Here is a 17,796-nt window from a genome sequence, read left to right as displayed (position 1 = left end):
TCAAGGAACTAGAATTACTGCCTCACAGTTGTATGCAAAATGTAAGTACAAACTCACTTTAACACAGCCCAAGCTGATTTTAATGTCTAAGGTAAGAAATAAGGATTTAAAGCCAAGTGGACTGCACTGCTGGAAGAACTGGATACATTAAAACTCAACTAGCAGCACATTTACCAAGAGAGGCCACAAAACAGTCCAACTGCATTAATTATATAATTGAAAACAGCATCCCTTAATAGCATCCACATGATCACCCCATTTAAAAAAAAAAAAAAAAAAAAAAAAACACACACAGCCTGAACCATAACTTTTTATTTTCTTTTATTTATTGTTTACAATTTTTGTAGTTGTTTATTCATTATCGTCGATCCTTTTGGCAAACATTAGTGCTCACTGTGTTCTGTATAGTCCGGTCCCACAATGTGACTTAAATTTGGTGGGAAAGGAGGAATGAGGCATGAGCCAGGTGGGGTTCAGGGTTTTACAATTTGTCCAGGTAGTTGTCCAAGGCTGGGATACCTTCCTTGAGACCCTTACGTTTGCGTGTCTCCGTGACAACAATACCAGGCTTGGTTGCAGCGTCCATTGGGTTTCCAGCAAGGATCTGCCAGTGGTCGAAGACGCACTGTGGGAAGGCCTGGCCACCAGTGCTGGAACGGAGGTCAGCTGTGAAACCTGGAAATGGACAGAGCAAAATGTTTCAACGCCTCCTTGTCGAGTTGTGATAGTTAAGAAATATTTGTTTTCCCCTCTGGTTAATAGTTAGGGGCTTTGAACCTTGGGTGGTAGTGCATTAAAAGACGCAGATGTTAAAATAAATGTGCAGCAGTTGCATGAACTGCCTTACAGAGCTAAAACTCCACACCAATATTTGCCTCTTGATCGATGCACTCAGTGCAATGAACTCATTTTCCGGTCTACTGCAGCTCCTTTATTTAAAAGAATTAGATGACTGCTTTTAGAATTTACGTTTAAAATTTCACTCATCTGTTGTCTGATACAAGCATTGTGCATGACTTGAACCGCTTTCAAGTCATGCACAATGCTTATGAAACCTTTTTATGTAAACATTTGCATGTACACCACACTCTTGACTTGAGTACAGGCAGAGTGGGTCAAAACATGCTCAAGAGTCTCTAGTAGTGCATATGCACAATTATACTGTATGCCTCTGAGGGTAAAACAATTATCCTTGGTTGCCAAAAGTATCTCCTCTTCAGAGGTTTAGTTAGGCATATAACTTGCACTAATAAAACATCAAGTTTGGTCTCAGTAACATAATGTCTGTCATGATAGCTGCTGCTTCTTCTGCAGATTAGAAAACATACCAACATATCCAATTCAACTGAAAGCCAGCAGCAACAAAACACAAGGAGGCAGGCCATGGCATGCTTACATGACTTGGCTGGCTTTTGTCATGAAATCAGCAGTGCAGGGGTACTGACAACTGAGAGTAATCAGCAATCTACTGAGAGTATTGTATACCTGACTGTAGAACAGAACACTGTGAAAGACGCTGTGTGTAAACAACTGCATTCTGATATGAACAGGCAAACAGAGCCTTTTTTCCCCCATACCTAATCTCAGAGTAAACACTACAAGTATTCTTGATGATTGACACCTGTGACTTTAGGGCTTAACTGTATGACACAATCTATGACTTAAATGTCAACTTCAGCCAAATAATATTTTCATTATCACCAAAATGACAAAAAAAAAAAAAAAATGAATGCAAGACTAAAACACAATCAAAATGAACACCAATTGGACAACCAATGTTTTGGCTGCTCTGCTTGTTTTTAAAAGAGGACGTACCAAATGACTCCATGACAGGCAGGTATGCCTTGATGACATGCATGGGTGTTCCCATGACACTGAACTCCTCAAACACATGACCACGCCTCCTGTTCAACACACCGTAGATTCCACCCATTGCAACTTCAGGACACTGCAAAGTAAACATGACATAAGGTTGACAACACTCAAATCTGTGAAAAACAACAGACAACTATAAAATCTAAACTATGGTAAAAATCTGTCTATGAGACAAGTAAAAACATTTGTGAGTTAACTAGTGTTCCTTTCCAGACTCTAAAGGGAGTGACAAACTTGCTCATCAAGTTTGTCACACATTGAAAAGATGATTAATCAGACGGCTGAGCTCCTGTCAAATATATTAGGTGATTAAAAGAAACAAAATGCAAACTACATGTCGAGTGGCACCAACCTGAATCTCCACCAGATAGACAGGCTCCATGAGTCTGGGCTCAGCTGTGAGCTCACAAGCGTACAGAGCTCTGCGGGCTGTGGGAATGATCTGACCACCACCACGGTGAATAGCATCTGTATGCAGGGTCACATCATGGATGTCAAAGCGGATGGCACGCATGTTCTCTTCACAGAGGACACCCTAAAGACAAAATCAATTGTAGATGAGAAGTATATCCACTGACCTCTGCATAGAAAAAGGACTGATTTTTTTCTTTCAACTAACAATGTAACTCAAGATGTGATGTTAACTTAAATTTGTACTCTTGCATGATGGGCCCCCTCACCTCCTTGACTGCCCACTGGAAGCCAGCCACAACGCTGTCCTTGATCTCATTAAGGTACTGCACTCCCTTGGTGACATCCACCAGCAGGTTGGGGCCATTTCCGTCAGGTCCGAAGCACCAGATCTTTCTGGCCTCAGAGACATCCCATCCATATGTGTCGGCAAGGACACGGGCACGGGCCTTGAGCTCCTGACGAGCGGTAACCTCACCCTTCTCAATGTCTTCTGCAAGACCCTCTTCAAATGGACGGGCCTTCATGAACAGACGGTTGTGCTTGTTGGGTGACTTTGACAGACACATGACACTTGATTCGGCACTGACGGTCTCTCTGTAGGACACCACTGGGTCAGATTTCTAAAAAGAAAACACATTTCAATGCAGACATGTTAACCTCTAGGAATGATACCAAAATGACTCTTCCATTTGATTCTTAGTGCATTTAATAACCTTAAGTGGAATGCAAGCATGATCCTCCTCCAGATCCTTCAGGCAGATCTCCAGATGCAGCTCTCCAGCTCCAGCAACGATATGTTCTCCTGACTCCTCAATGATGCACTGCACCATAGGATCGGACTTGGACAGACGTTTCAAACCTTCCACCAGCTTGGGCAGGTCAGCAGGGTTTTTGGCCTCCACAGCAACTCTCACCACAGGGCTGACACTGAACTTCATCACTTTCATGTTGTGTGCCTGCTCGTAGGTGGTGATTGTCCCGGTCTTGACAAGGAACTGGTCCACTCCAACCAGACCCACGATGTTGCCACATGGCACATCTTCAATGGGCTCAACGTAACGTCCCATCATCAAAATGGTCCTGCAAAGAGCATTGTGCATGAGCGGTAGCAAAGAGAATTCAGCTGTGACAAATATCTATACAATATTTCTGGACCTCATTACTGATGCCCCAGTGAGATAACATCAATCAACAGGCAAGATGTGAAACCAACCTCTGAATTGGCTTCAAGTAGAGGTCGTCCTTCTTTCCGGGGACAAAGTTTGGTCCCATGATGCGTACTTTCAGGCCAGTGGAGACACACCCAGAGAACACACGACCAAAGGCATAGAAGCGACCCTTGTCACTGGTGGGCACCATCTTTGAGATGTACATCATCAAGGGAGCCTTGGGGTCACAGTTCTTGATACCTGAGTTCAAAAAAATAAAATAAAAAAAATTAGCCTGACAATTAGTATGAGACCAAGAACAGCATGCAACTGTTGAAACTATGTGTTGTAAATGTTTGATTTTTAAAAAACATTTTTACTCATGCACAGGATTAAATGGGCAGAGCTTCATACCCATGGCCGCCTCATCATCTCCTGGTCCTTCATAGAGCAGCTCACAGCGGTACTTCTGGGCAGTGACAGGAGAAGGCAGGTGGATGGTGATCATTTGCAGAAGAGCTTCTCCAGCAGGCAGCCAGCGACGCATGACAGCCTTCAGGAGAGGCTTACCCTCCTTGTCCTTTTCCTCAGAATCCAACTTGATCTCCAGCTTCTGGATGAGTTTGGCAGTCTCCTCCTTCTTGAAGTTCATGATGGCATCAAACACCTAAAAGGAAGTTGATTTTAATTAGCACATCACAATTCAACATGATCAAACCAAGGATGTTGAAGCAAATCACACTTTTTGTGCCCTGCTCAGACTGAAGGTTATCATCACTGATTAGTCAGGTCAAAGTGAAGAATATTCAAGTCATCACTTGCAGGCATACAAATTTTTATCAACGATTAATTACTTTGTTACAAAATGTACTTCTCTGAACACCGCTGTTTTGTTCTCCAAGTGTACTATACCTCAATATTTACTTTAAGTCTTATCAAATCTTGTTACCTTGAAGATGGGGTCCAGGATAAGAGCAACAAAGGTGCGGGAGTACTTCTTGCCATCAGCTCCAGTGGCACTCTTGGTGAACTTTCCATTTTCCACATCATAGTACCTAGAATAATACAAGACATGTAAAGATTTACTAATACCATAGTCAAAGAGGCAGCTATACTGAGAACTGACACAAATTCTGAGATTTAGAGAAAAGTCACATCTAACATTTTAAAAGAGGCCACTTGGGTATCTTGTATGCACCTGTGTCACTGTGCATTACTGCTAGCAACACTCCCCAATTGCATGCACTTCTCTTGGTAATCATGCCTTGTTTAGAGACTCACCTGTCACCCCACAGTTTCTTCATCATGTCTTCCACCTTCTTGCAGCGCTCAGCTGGTGTCATCTGGGTGTTGCCCTTGGCAGCAAACTTGGCTGCATACATCTCAGCAAACTGCTTCAGAGTGAAAGCCCAGCCATGGAGTCCAGAGCCAAAGCCAACAGTACCGATGACTGGATCAACCTAGGAGAGTTGACAGCACTATATCAGGACACAAGTGCAGCTCAAGAGATTTTTCATTAAATGCTTAAGAGGCAAAAATTCTCATGTTGTGCGAGACGTGACCAAACACAATGAGACTAGTTGGTGACGCATGTATGATAAGAAGGTCCAGACAGCCTCTCACCATGATGTTGCCCATAGGTCCAGTTTCATCTTCACCGTAAGTGGAGATGATGACGTTGACTGACTCAACAATACGCTGGAAAGTCTGGTAAAGGTCTTCTGGTTCAAGCTGCAACTCCAGCAAGGCACGGTCCATCTTGTTCATCATCAGGACTGGCTTGATACGCTCGCAAATGGCCTGACGGAGCACTGTCTCAGTTTGCACGCAAACACCTGGTAGGGATACACAGTGATAGACAATTTAACCAAGGGGAAAGCAGATTATGCATAATTTCACACATTTAGTACAATAGTGTACATATAGCATCAGGGATACCCGCTGGCACATCAACTTTTCCTACAGCACATCTTCTGGTGAGAAGAGAAAAATCTGTGCACTAGAGATTATTTTTAGTAGCCCAAGTCTGAATTTATGACAAAAACAAATTTAACATTCAAATTGATCTACTTGTACACTATTGCACATCTGATTCAACATTCTTAATTTTGTCTGTATTTGATGAAAAAGCTGGACCAGCATTATAAATGTTTGATTTTCCTTTGCCCTGCTGATAGTCTGTGATATCATGCTTGTGTACTTAGAAAATGCTGAAGTAAAAATCTGAGAATTAATTTGGGGAGCTCTGATCAGCAACTAAGAATTATTCAGTGATTTACTTACCAGACACACAGTCCACTACAACCAGGGCTCCATCAGTTACACGGAGAGCAGCAGTCACCTCAGAGGAGAAGTCAACGTGTCCTGGTGAGTCAATCAGGTTGATCAGGAAGCCAGAGCCATCCTTGGACTGCTTAATGAAGGCCAAGTCGTTTTCGCTCAGCTCGTAGTACATAGAGATGGCGCTGCAATAAAGACAAAGTTAAATGTCAAATGTAACAATTTAAACCCATTTGTGATTTCAATTAAAATCACACTTAAAAACAGCTATTTTTTCCCACAAGCAATATATCCATCTACATACAGCCCTTGGTGTCCAATGTGTCTCGACATGTGTTCAATGCAGTGTGACATAACTATTACATCACTTCAGAGGCTTTACAAGTTTTTCCCTTTTTACTAAAAGTTGGAGTTTTGCACCATAACTGTGCAGATATTAACAGTAGGAGAAGAATACATTTTCAAAACATTAAGCATTGTTTGCAAATTGATTGGCCATAAGTTACTGGATAGTGTGATATACATTAAAGAAAAATAATAATATCCATTAGAGGATTCAAAAAGCAAGCATATCTTTCTATATACAGCACAACTTTACATAGTGTGTTTGGACTGGCTGAAAAATATAAACAAAGCTGCCAAGGATTACTGCAGTCAAAACTGTCTTACAGTATGCAGAGCAGTGAAAATAAAAAGCCATAGTTAAATACGTGGCTGATAGGTAACTAACTGCCCTCAAGCAGAACCATTCCTACCACCTAGACTCTTTCCAGAGAATATGCAGTGTGGACAAATAACAGCTAAGCACATTATGAAAGAAAAATCTATGCTCACACTACCCTTAATCAATGTTAATTAACTTATTGCTACCTTATGTCAGAGATGCAGACGCACCTTCAATGGAAAGACAGCGGGAGTGGGGGACAGTGTAAGAGTGCTGTGGGAAGTACAAAAAGATACTTACGTAGACTTGATGGTAATGCAACGTTCCTGTTCATCTTTGCGCGTGTCTGTGAAACGGGTCTCTCCAGCACGAGCTGAGGCAATGATGCCAGCCTTCGACACCAGCGAGTCTGTCAGAGTTGACTTTCCATGGTCGACGTGCGCAATCACAGACATGTTACGGATGTTGGCTTTTTTGTCCATGATGGCACGGATCTGGTCTACGGTGAAGTTCACCTGAGGGGACACAGTCAGATTACAGCCGTCACAAAATAGGGAAACAAAAACATTTTTAGTGCAGCTGGCTGGCAACCTGGGTTAACAATGAGGTCATACCATCTGATGCTCTGTCATTCAGATCTGTGAATAGGCTTAATGTCCTTGGTCATCATTATGTGGTGTCCTATTGAAATGCTACTGGCATTGAGTTGGGCCAGGGAGATGAGACAACTGAAAGGGCTCATCTGCCAAAAAGTTATTAAATCCACTGATGTGTACTCATGTAGAAAAAGTGCACACATAGAACACTGGTTAAAGAGCAGTGGCTGGTTATCTACTTGATTTACAGCCACTGGTGTTCAAGCACTACATGGTCTTCTGTCTCAATATCTATAGAAGTTAGTTAAATAGATAATTCCACTTTTAACTAATTCTACCGATGGTCTAGAAACATCTGTCTTTTAGGTATTTCACCTTGCACTAACTGTACCCTCTGCATATCAGAAATTGTTGCTGACTCAACGTGAACTGTTCAGTACTTCCACCCAGGGCGTTGGGCATCCGCCATCGCCACATCTATGACGTTATTATTGCCTACGTTTGACAGATATTTTTTGCACGACCCTTTGTGCGTTTGTCAACACATCCGGTAGACAACAATTATATATTTCATAAACTGATAATATACTCCATTATTTTCTGGTTAAAGAAAACAGACTACACGTAGCAGCACCCGGCATAATGTGTTGGCATGAATAGGCCACGTGTACAGACTTTGACACTGAGCTAACTGCTAACATTAGCTTGATAGCTGAACTAGCCTTCCTTCCGCCGGGGAGCGTGAAATGCCGGCAAAATATTCCTCCATCCCGGGACACCTTCAGAGCGAAATACTGTGTTGATTTTGCTCGCACCATCGCCACAAATAACACGTTTAACTGGCACTCTTATCCTAACTCTACATTTATATAAATATCAGCATTTTACCGAAAAGCCTAACACTAGAGCAACGCCACTGTCAAAAGTTAGCCAACACTGCAACACTGTCGTGTTACCTAACGCTGGGTATTTAAACCTCTTACGATAGAATACCGCTCAAACCGATATTAAACAGTCTCACTTTGGCAAATAAGAAAGCAAGTTAGTGAAACAGAGTAGAATTGTTAGAATTGCCGTCTCCCCTATGGTGCTAACAGTACAGATGACAAAATGGTTGCCATTTTGATCAAAGCACAATCCACAGAACTGATAATATAACATTGATAAAACGCCTCTTTAAAAAAGAATATTAACGCAGAGGACACCGTTTGTGCCCAATACTTCAGCAATTACTCAGAGAAATATTATCAACTCACCATTTTGACGGATGGTTTTGGATTCGCTTGGTGAAGAAAAGAGACAGGAAATTTTACACTGCCCACCTCACGAGGGCATAGGCAGGGAAGAGGCCGCTGACGTCAGAAAACTGGGCTTTATACCGCGTGCGTCCGCCACATGCGTAGTCACGTACTTACGTTACGTTGTATTACAAGTGAATACTGCCACGATTACCTACCCAGCTGATGCTACTGCAGCCAAGGCATGAAACTTTGCTTGTCATTAAAGTTAAAGGAGCGTTGTTAAATCAACTAAGTATTTATTTAACCATTACCTTAATTAGGACCAACTAGGGATCATCTGTTGAGACTTGGTTTATTATGAATTCTATAGGCTGCTGATTATACATGTAATACCTTTTCTAATAGATTTTTAGAATGATTGTTTAAATATATACATATATACATATACATATACATATACATAGTTTCTGATTATTCTTAGACATCAGGGACACAATGAGTCAACTAGCTTTGTGTTACACCGTATAATGTGATTCATTTGTACGGCAGCCAATATATTGTAGCTTACATCAGACATGATTTTATCTTTTTTGGAATGATTCAAGTTTTGGGCCTATGGCAGAAATAAAAAATGTGGCACAAATGTTCCTCCTTTGACATAGCCTAAGCATTTTCAAAAATCCTTGACTCCTGAAGTTCCACATATATCAAGTAAATGAACAGTAGCAAATGAAATGCCACCACTCTTCACATCGTTGCATTCTTCACACCCCCCTATCTCTGTGTGATATTGCCTTTCTATTAGGTCACCTTGTTGTGAGGACCACATGGCCTTTCAAGCCTTATTTCACATCATCTTTTTCATCTACTTCTTGTGATCATCCTTTAGAGCAACACAATAATGTACCACTTTGAAGATTGAACTAAAATAGACATAGTTGAGAGAAAATGAAGAAGATAAATATCTTTAATGCATCTTGATTAACACAAATAAGAATCATACTTGACTTTTGCTATTTTACTGACTGATAACAATTAACAGTAATACCAAAATTTTTATTTTCAGCATTGATGAACTCCTTTTCTGTAGTTATTAGACCTGAAATGGACAGATGCAAATAAAATAAAATACACACACACACACACACACACACACACACACACATATATATATATATATATTCATATTCATATATAAGAATTCATGGTCTTGTTCTGTTGGGATAGATATTCAAGATTGTTCTTGGCACGTTGCTTAACAATTAACAATTAACAATTTGCTCCAGCAGATGGTGCCCCAGCTTCACATCCAGATACTCCAGCTTTCAGCACACTAGTCCCATACAGTAATACTCAACTGTGTACATGTTTGCGTGATGATCATTTCACCTATATGAGCAGCAATTATATCATAGTCACAGAGGTGCTACACAGGCTATAAGACAAGGTCAATGCTGTCTAGAATTAATGTCTTCATGCTCTGTTCATACATCTTGATGTCTTTCTGCGATTACTTCGGAATTAATGCTCCAGCTCATTTGCAATGAAATCAGTCCAACTAAAAGTTATGCTATTTTTTCTTCTTTTGTTGATTTAATTAAACACTGTGTGTGTGTTTACCTCATAACCAAGTCCTTTTTTCATGTGGCTTTCAAGTACATATGCAGAGACACAAAGGAGGTAAGGGAAAACAACAAAGTGAGCTGTGTGAGCTAGCACTTTGGTGAAGGGGAAATCACTGACAGCTGCTTTTCTATTTATTTCCAAAGGACATGTCTTTGTCAAAAATCATCCAGATATTATGCTTCGTTACACTTCACATAGGTCATATCACTGCAGTTTCAGCTACATGAAAATAGTTTTTAATTTTATTTTAATGACACAATATGACAAAGAATAATTTCAATAATACATCCAGAGAGAGAGATGTGTATCTAATGATATTACCAAATATATCATTTATATGAATTTTTCACTTTATACATTTCAGCTGTGTTGCTTGAATGATTCGTTTCTTTAGTGACTGGAGGTTGCATAGTATGAAACCTTGACCAGTGGTCAGAGTTATATCCAGTGGGAGTTTTCATTACCATAGAAAATACTGAATATCTGGTTCAGTTCTCAAAGATGCTTGCATGAGGAAGGTCCTTGACTTAAATGCTGCCTACAATTTAATTAATGATAATAAATCAAGTTACTTTTAAACTAATCATACATAGAATATAAAATTTTTAATGGGTTGTTGAATTTCATTAATCTGTCACAGTACAAGACGTGAATGTACAGGTTTTCACTAAAAACACCCTGAGGTGCCTCAGATTTAACCCTGGTCTTGAAATTGTTCTCCAACTACACGTTTTGTTATTGAAACATTGCAAGTTTTTCCACAATAAATAATTTTGTGTGTGTACATTTAATTGCAGTTTTCTATTTGAATTCTGAACACCAGCTCTGTCAACATGGTGCTGATGGATAGAGTGATGTACAAGGTAGACAGGATGGCTCAATTTATGAAAGGTAAACAGGCGAATGCTGAATGTTACAGAGTGTGTATTTAAGGGCATACCCTGCATTGCTCTCTATCCCTACTCTTAACTTCAGTGCTTTTTTCTCCTCCATTTTGCAAGGGCGATACTCAGCTTGACATCATGTGGAGAAATGGTGCAGCTGACACCATAGATTGACCATTATGTGACTAATTGTATGGGCATGCTAGTGTCACAAAAGCGTTCTTTAAAAAGCGTGAAATTATTCTATGATTCATATTCTTGGGGAAAAATGCGGTGAGGCGGGGGTGGTGGATGTATAAGGAACAAAATTAGAAAACAATTAGACTTTACTTGGACGCAGATGCACAGGCACACACAAAAATCCTACAATCACGGTAAATTTAACACATTTGACAGTGTTAATTACCTGTTTGAACAGGAAGTAAGGTGTGTAAAAAATTCTCATTTAACGCCATCACACCTGATCTGCTTGTCAAGCTGTGTTCTGTAGCTCTCAGCATGCTGTCACATCTGTAATCACTCACACAATGTGATTGACAGAGACAAATGGCCAACAGCTCAGCCTGAGTAATTGACTATGGATTGAAATGACACCAAACTTTTAGAGAGGGTATGATTTCTCACACAAGAACTATCCCCGGGAATGTGTCTTGTTAAAATTCAGAGTTGTTTTGCTTACTCTTAAGAGCAGTCCGTGTTCTCCGAGTACTTTATGTGACAGAAAGAGACAGAAGTCTGACATACCGTATCCACATATTTGCTCCAGTCTGAGCCTCAAACAAATGCATGAAGGTCTGAAAGTCTTCAGCGTCTATGATTTCTCCTCAGTCTCTCTCTCACTCTCTTTCCTTGATCCTTGCCCTCATTTATCTCTCATATGAGAGCCTGACCATCACACATGGACATCGGTGGTCTTTTAACAGCATTTATTATTGAGATAACACATTTAGAGGAAATAATATTGAAATTATATTGATTTAGTTCAAGGTTAAAAAAAATCTAGCTCCTGAAAGATATCTTTTCTCCAATGATAAAACAAACACTATGAAAGACAAATGTCATATTCCAGTCTCACATCATTGTTGATGTGCTTTACTGCCCCAGATACATTCAAAACACAGAGTCAGTGTTAGGGAGGACTTTGCTAACATATACAGTAGATATTATGAGCACATAAGTACTACGTGGTTTATCTATGTGAGTATATGGGGCACAATATCACTAACACAGTTCTGTAGAATGCTTAAATCAATAGTGAACTGCAGGTCATCCAGGATCACAATCAGGAAATCACCAAGTGTAAGTAATTAACACAGTTCAATCAGTACGAACATGAAATGTTAATTAGTGAACATGAGGCTGTTCATCAAGAGATAAATATACGTAGACATATGCCACATTAAAAAAAGAGAGTATGAAATGTAAACTATTGGCTACAGCTAGACTCCACATGACCTAGAACCAGAAAGAAGGGCAAAGCCGTGTAGGGACCAGAATATTTCTGGCCATGACAGCTGTTTCCAATGACTTCTTAATAGTAGCTTGAAGTCAGCTGAAGGACAGCTTTGGTAATCCCTGTGTCCTTCAGGTGCTGCTCCATCAAGCATGTAATCCCAATTCTTGCACTGGACAAGCAACACCATCAAAGTCATCCCAAGACGGATTCATAGTTTTGCCAGTTGCCCAGTGTCAGCTGGTGCCGGGCCCCCTAGATGCTGCAAAGGAAAAGCAGGCATTGATAATGAATAAATGAATAGATTTCTATCCTATATCCACAGATAATTTGAGGAAATACTCCATATTCATAGCCAGGCTTTCAGCACTTTGTGAAATGGGCTACACAGTATGCATATGAGCTAACAGAAGAATAAGTTTGTCAGTTTGCTGACACAACTTTAATATTAAGTATATTGCTTGCGGTGTCTGCTGTCACCTAGAATACATGTTAATACTTGGAAGATTCCCAGTGCAGTCTGACCTGTGGGCCAATAAGCAGCTCTACTGGAGCATTTGGGGGTTAAAGGCTTTGCTATATGGCTTAAGCAATGGACAAAGACTAAACAGTTTTTCAAGGTTAGGGAAAGATCATCTCCATATCTGAGAGAAACCAACACTGACCTTTGGGAAGAGATGATGGGACACAAACTCTGGGCTCTGGTGTCAAAGTCAGACTCTTTTTTGAATCCATCCACTTCAACCTCCCCTTTAAGACGCTTAAGCTGATTGAAATATAGACCAATGCTGTCCTTTTTGTCTGGAGAGGACAGTCATTATTCACACAGCCACAAGAGGATACTTGTCATGGTAATGTAAACATAGGATGTTTTAGTCCATTTGAACGACAGTGCTGTTTCAGTAAAGGACTGTCAGACTGTTTTTTATTTTTTTATTTTTTGTCTTGGTATTTTGGAGAGATAATGTGCGTGAGTATGTGCAGTTGCCTCATACCTGACATTTTAGAAAACAGTTCAATCATTCCATGTCACTGTTGAAGTCCCCTGACTACTCCATCTAACTGTTTGTCTCTGATACCAGCTCATTCTGTAGTGTCTGACATTATATTGATTTGGGATTGATGTGATGATCACTAGCAGCTGTCAGAGTAGAGCACAGCAGTTCCCCTGGGGTCTACCAGCTTTGGATGCAAAATCATACACCCATGTGTGTTTTGAGTGCAGTGATTTCTGAGCTACTCCTGTGTGAAAATGTTTAGTTTAGACTGCAAACAGTGCTGCATTCAAGGACCTGTAAAACCCAGTCAGTGAAATCAAAGTCTAGAATTAGATTAAATCTGAATATACACTTTTGCAGTTGTGATGAATGACTAGGTTTAATACAACCTTCTCTTCGGGTAATCAGTTATTGCATAATTGCAGGCATTCATATAGCAATGTTGGTCTCAATGCTGCCAGTATGTGGAATTAAATTTCCTTGTGTAAAGAACTACCACTTTATAACAGATAATATATTATAATATAATAGATTTATAAAAGCTTTAATTAATGGCAAAGTCACATATTGGAGCCAACAATAAGGATGTCCATGTGACAGACCATTGCAGTTAATGATGTCTTTTCATCAGCATCAGGTGGTTCAAGGGTGGTTTATTCTCTAATATAGCCTTGCTTCAGTTCATTTTCACTCTATTGATTAATTTTAACTTGTTTTGGTGTGTTCTATAAGTTTTGCCATATATGTTTAGAAATTTTAACTCAAAACCGTGTGTATGACTCCTCTTTTATGAATGTTCAATTCAACTCAAAATTAGACTGTTTCCTTGGTACAGTTCCTGAGGTGACTTTCTTGAACACGTGTTTTACATAGTGTCCAGCCTTCAGTCACACCAAGAAGCTTTCCTTTGGGAGATAGGTGGCTTTCATCCGACAACTGTAATCTGTCATGGTCTAGTATTATTGCTCTTAAACCTCAAAAGGAGAGGGCAGCAAAGTACTATATCTCTCTCTTTTTTCCATCTCTTTTTTCACACTCACTGAGTAAAGTCTCTGTCAGCCAGCTCTGTGGCCGATGTGTCTAAATGTTCACTTGTCTAGATTTTTGACTGAACAGGTAAATATACTGTGTGTATTTGGGTGAGGAGTCTTCTCAACCTTTGAGTCAGACTTACTCATGTAATTTGCTGTGTAGATGAGGTCACAGAGGGTGTCTGTGACTGTATTTATTTGATATGTGTGTGTAAATGAGAAACTAAATTTTAATTAACTTTTAACCACAACTTTCAAGTCAACATGGATAAGAAGAGCTCAAAAAATGTGAATTTACACTTCCATACTGATTAAGCAGCTCCATCTGCCGAGGAAGAACATTTGACTGAAAGGTCCAGGTGAATACTGAAGCTACTCAGAGGAATTTGTGGTGTAAGATTTTTGTCAACTAAATTATTCACCATTTCTGTCACGATTTGTCTTTTAGCTCTCTTGTTCCCTCTTTTGGACTTACCATCCCCTCTTATAGGATTCCTGTGTTACTCCTGTTTATTTTGGCCTCTGTCTCCTTCCATTCTCCATCTGGCCACCATATGTCCTCAGACCAGATCTACCTACTCACCTGTCTCCTTTTTGCAATCACCTGAGCTCCCCTGCCCACTAATGCACAGTTTCCTCAACACCTCAGCCACTATTTAACCCAGCCATTTTCCACTAGCTACTTGCCAGAAGTCTGCTCATGTTTCCGTGTGCTTACCTGCTGCCTGTGTGTAGTAGCCTGATCTGTATACTTGTCCATGCATCCATCTGTAAGGCAGGTTATTTTCAGCTCATCAATAAAAGTTCTGTCACTGATCGTGCCTATGCATTGTGTCTGCATTTGGGTCCTGTGCTGCTACGAGCAACTGCAACAACTTCTATATAAAACACTCATAAGCAAACAAGCAAGACAATTAAACTCTGAAATGACTCAATGAGAAATGGTCAAATTTTGGCACATTGGAAACAATGAAAGTACTCTGAATTAAATTTAAGTGTAAGTTAGACTGTATCGGAAAATATGTGTCTCATGTCTGTGTACTCAGATTTGCCTGAGTTATGACTCAGAGGAGAAGTATGATTTTTGATGCAAACTGCAGTTATACAAACTACAATAACTAACTTCCCATTGCTTTTAGAATACCTGCATGCAGACACTGTCCCTCTGTGTCCTTTTTTTAACTCCTACTCGTCTCTCCAGGGTGCCAGTTTGAAAATGTCTGAATTAATACGCCCATAAGCTTGGTAATCTCTTCTGTACTACTTGGGAATGCAAATACAGCACAGAGCGACAATATAACATCCAAACAAATCAAAGACATATTTAACCAAACATATTATCATACAAATAAAAAGTCCATCTTTACCTTACCTCACCTCACTTATGGTGCATTTGCAGAAACAGACAGTTTAAAATAAGCTCTTGAAGCCCTAAAACCTGATGTTTATTTTTCCATGAAAGGGCTCCATCTCCTAGAAATCCAGTCTTCTACTGTCGCTGCACATAGAGTTAGGAAGTGAAGACTTGTGATTTCTATGTCTTACCTTAAAGGTCAATACCAATTTTCATTCTACCTTTGACAACTTAAGTGCCACCCATTGCTACACCAGAGTCTGAATTCTGATTGTTTTATCTCAGCTCATTACCTTGAATGAATAACTCTCATGCTTGTCTGAGCCAACCAATTTCCCAGCTCAACTCAAATATAAAATTTCTGGTAGTGCCAAATTTTATGTGTACTTTGTACTCAGAAATGAATTATCATGCTCTGTTGCAGAAGTATAACTTAATCAACACCTTCAGTTAATAAACTAAATTGTGTTTTGATTTTTTTTTTCTAGCAGTAGTTGATACATTGGCTTGAAGTGGGGGTTGCAGACATGAGGGACTAGTTTGTTGCTGAACCCAAAAAGTGTTAGTTATTCTGTGTTGTATAGACAGTTTGCTGTCTTGGTTAAAAATGTGTAATGTCTATACTCAGTGGTTACGAGTCTGACTAACTTGAAATTTCAATTTGAAGCCTTCATTCCCGGAGAGAGTTTTGGTATTCACTAAAGAGCATGTTTGTGCATACATGCTCTAAATCTGCTAACACCAATCCTGTTTTAACCTTTAACCCCCCCCCCCCCCCCCAGCTTTATTGCAGGTATGTACTGTCTGTGTTTTCTACGTCCACAGTCAGTGCATCAAACTTTTTACTGAGCACATTACTGTGTGGATGACAAAGTGTCTGATCAGTAAACACTGTCACCTCACAGGTAGAGGGTAGTAGCCTTATCCTTGGCCCATCCTGTGGAGTTGTCATTTCTGTCTTCTGGATGCTGTGGTTTTGTCCCACAGCCACAACAGGTTAGAGAACTGGGCATACACTGTTTTCATTTGGCCTCCTAATGTTACTGTTTTCATTTGACTCTGTAATGCACAGGAACCAAACAGTGACATGGAGTCTGATGTAATATGTGTTCTGCATCTGAAGAGGGGGGGGGCCTGTTAATATCAAACTTGGTGAGGAAAGGGGCAGGGGGGGGAGGAGAGGTCAGAGAATATATCAGTGGTTAGTGGTTAGCAGGTGCTACCAGTTGCGACAAGTGTGGTGAGCGGGGAAACAAACTGCTGATGCCAAAGATACTGGCAGCAGGTGGCAATGGTTGACAGATTGTGGTTTGTCTCATCACTTTTTTTGTTTGTGGCATTAAGTTACTGAATGCAAATGAGCTTAAAGAAGCAGTGACATTTTGAAAACAAGCCCAAAAATTAAAAATGACTAATGACCCAGTTCTAGCAGACAAGTTCTTTTAGACAGCTACGCCAGCAAAAAAAAAGGCTTTATTGAAATGCAGCAGTGTTAGCAACACTCACATTTACCCTTCCTTTCACAAAACACTTACCTGCCATCATGTACCTCTAAACACTCAAACAGCTACGTCTTTTGTTGCTAAGCAACACTACTGGCATGCTAAAGCATATGTTTGCACCAATCAGCTGCTAATGATGGGTTTCGTTTACTTCACCAGTATCTTTTTCGTTGAGCAAAAAAGTAAGTGGGAGTTGAACAGCTCCTGGTATAGCATTAAATAGAAGTTGCACTCATATCACGGACGTTTACTTTTATGTGGCAGGTTACAGACACATTATACACATGTATGGAAGGTGGCTTATTGGAGTGATGGGGTTAGCCATTTGTACAGAACTGAGAGCTGCTGACATGCTGACTTTAAGCCAGCTTTTGTCAGCATTGGAAGGGGTTTTGATGTCATTCTATGTTTTGTCAATCAACACTCACAACCTGCACACCCATCACATTTCATTTCTAAAGCCCCTCGTGCTTATATTTATTCTTTAAATTGATACGAACTATTCCTAGTGCTGATGCATCCCATATTTTACCTGTTTCAGTTTCGCTTTTTTCTCTGCACCCTTGAGGGTCTTCATTTCCAATTTAATTTCCATTGGGTCACTGTGTGCAATGTTTCCTCTTTGTTATTTATCACGTTGGTATGTAGACCATGCTGTTGCGCTTTATTACTTCTGCAGGGAGTATGCCCAAGAGTGCAACTGGACTGTCAAATAACTACATTTCCATTT

At 40.1% G+C, this 17,796-nt stretch overlaps 1 protein-coding gene and 1 non-coding gene across 2 annotated transcripts; both read right to left on the bottom strand.

Annotated features, from left to right (window-relative positions):
• Window positions 1-304: 304 nt before the first annotated feature.
• Window positions 305-8,389, bottom strand: LOC108877296 (elongation factor 2). Its single transcript, XM_018667285.2, has 13 exons — window positions 8,234-8,389; window positions 6,682-6,896; window positions 5,721-5,902; window positions 5,061-5,272; window positions 4,719-4,897; window positions 4,387-4,492; window positions 3,852-4,104; window positions 3,503-3,698; window positions 3,003-3,369; window positions 2,556-2,909; window positions 2,228-2,410; window positions 1,816-1,948; window positions 305-675 (listed from the first exon to the last, which is right to left on the bottom strand). The coding sequence occupies exons 1-13, from the start codon at window positions 8,234-8,236 to the stop codon at window positions 482-484; spliced, it is 2,577 nt and encodes an 858-aa protein (XP_018522801.1). The 5' UTR covers window positions 8,237-8,389; the 3' UTR covers window positions 305-481.
• On the bottom strand, window positions 4,192-4,259 carry LOC127143513 (small nucleolar RNA SNORD37). Its single transcript, XR_007814990.1, has one exon. It is a non-coding gene; the product is annotated as a small nucleolar RNA SNORD37 (small nucleolar RNA).
• Window positions 8,390-17,796: the final 9,407 nt, after the last annotated feature.

The sequence above is a fragment of the Lates calcarifer genome, linkage group LG17, assembly GCF_001640805.2.
Source record: "Lates calcarifer isolate ASB-BC8 linkage group LG17, TLL_Latcal_v3, whole genome shotgun sequence".
In the NCBI taxonomy this organism is placed as follows: Eukaryota; Metazoa; Chordata; class Actinopteri; family Centropomidae; genus Lates; species Lates calcarifer.
Note: the sequence above shows the minus strand (reverse complement) of the source record. Positions and strands in the feature narration are given on the sequence as shown.

Bases quoted from the DNA above. Each gene is read 5' to 3' on its own strand.
- LOC108877296 (XM_018667285.2), bottom strand. The intron at 5,273-5,720 runs GTAAGTAAATCA...TATCCCTACCAG, and splicing joins TGTAGTGGACTGTGTGTCTG to GTGTTTGCGTGCAAACTGAG. The intron at 676-1,815 runs GTACGTCCTCTT...GTCCATTTCCAG, and splicing joins GCCTGTCATGGAGTCATTTG to GTTTCACAGCTGACCTCCGT.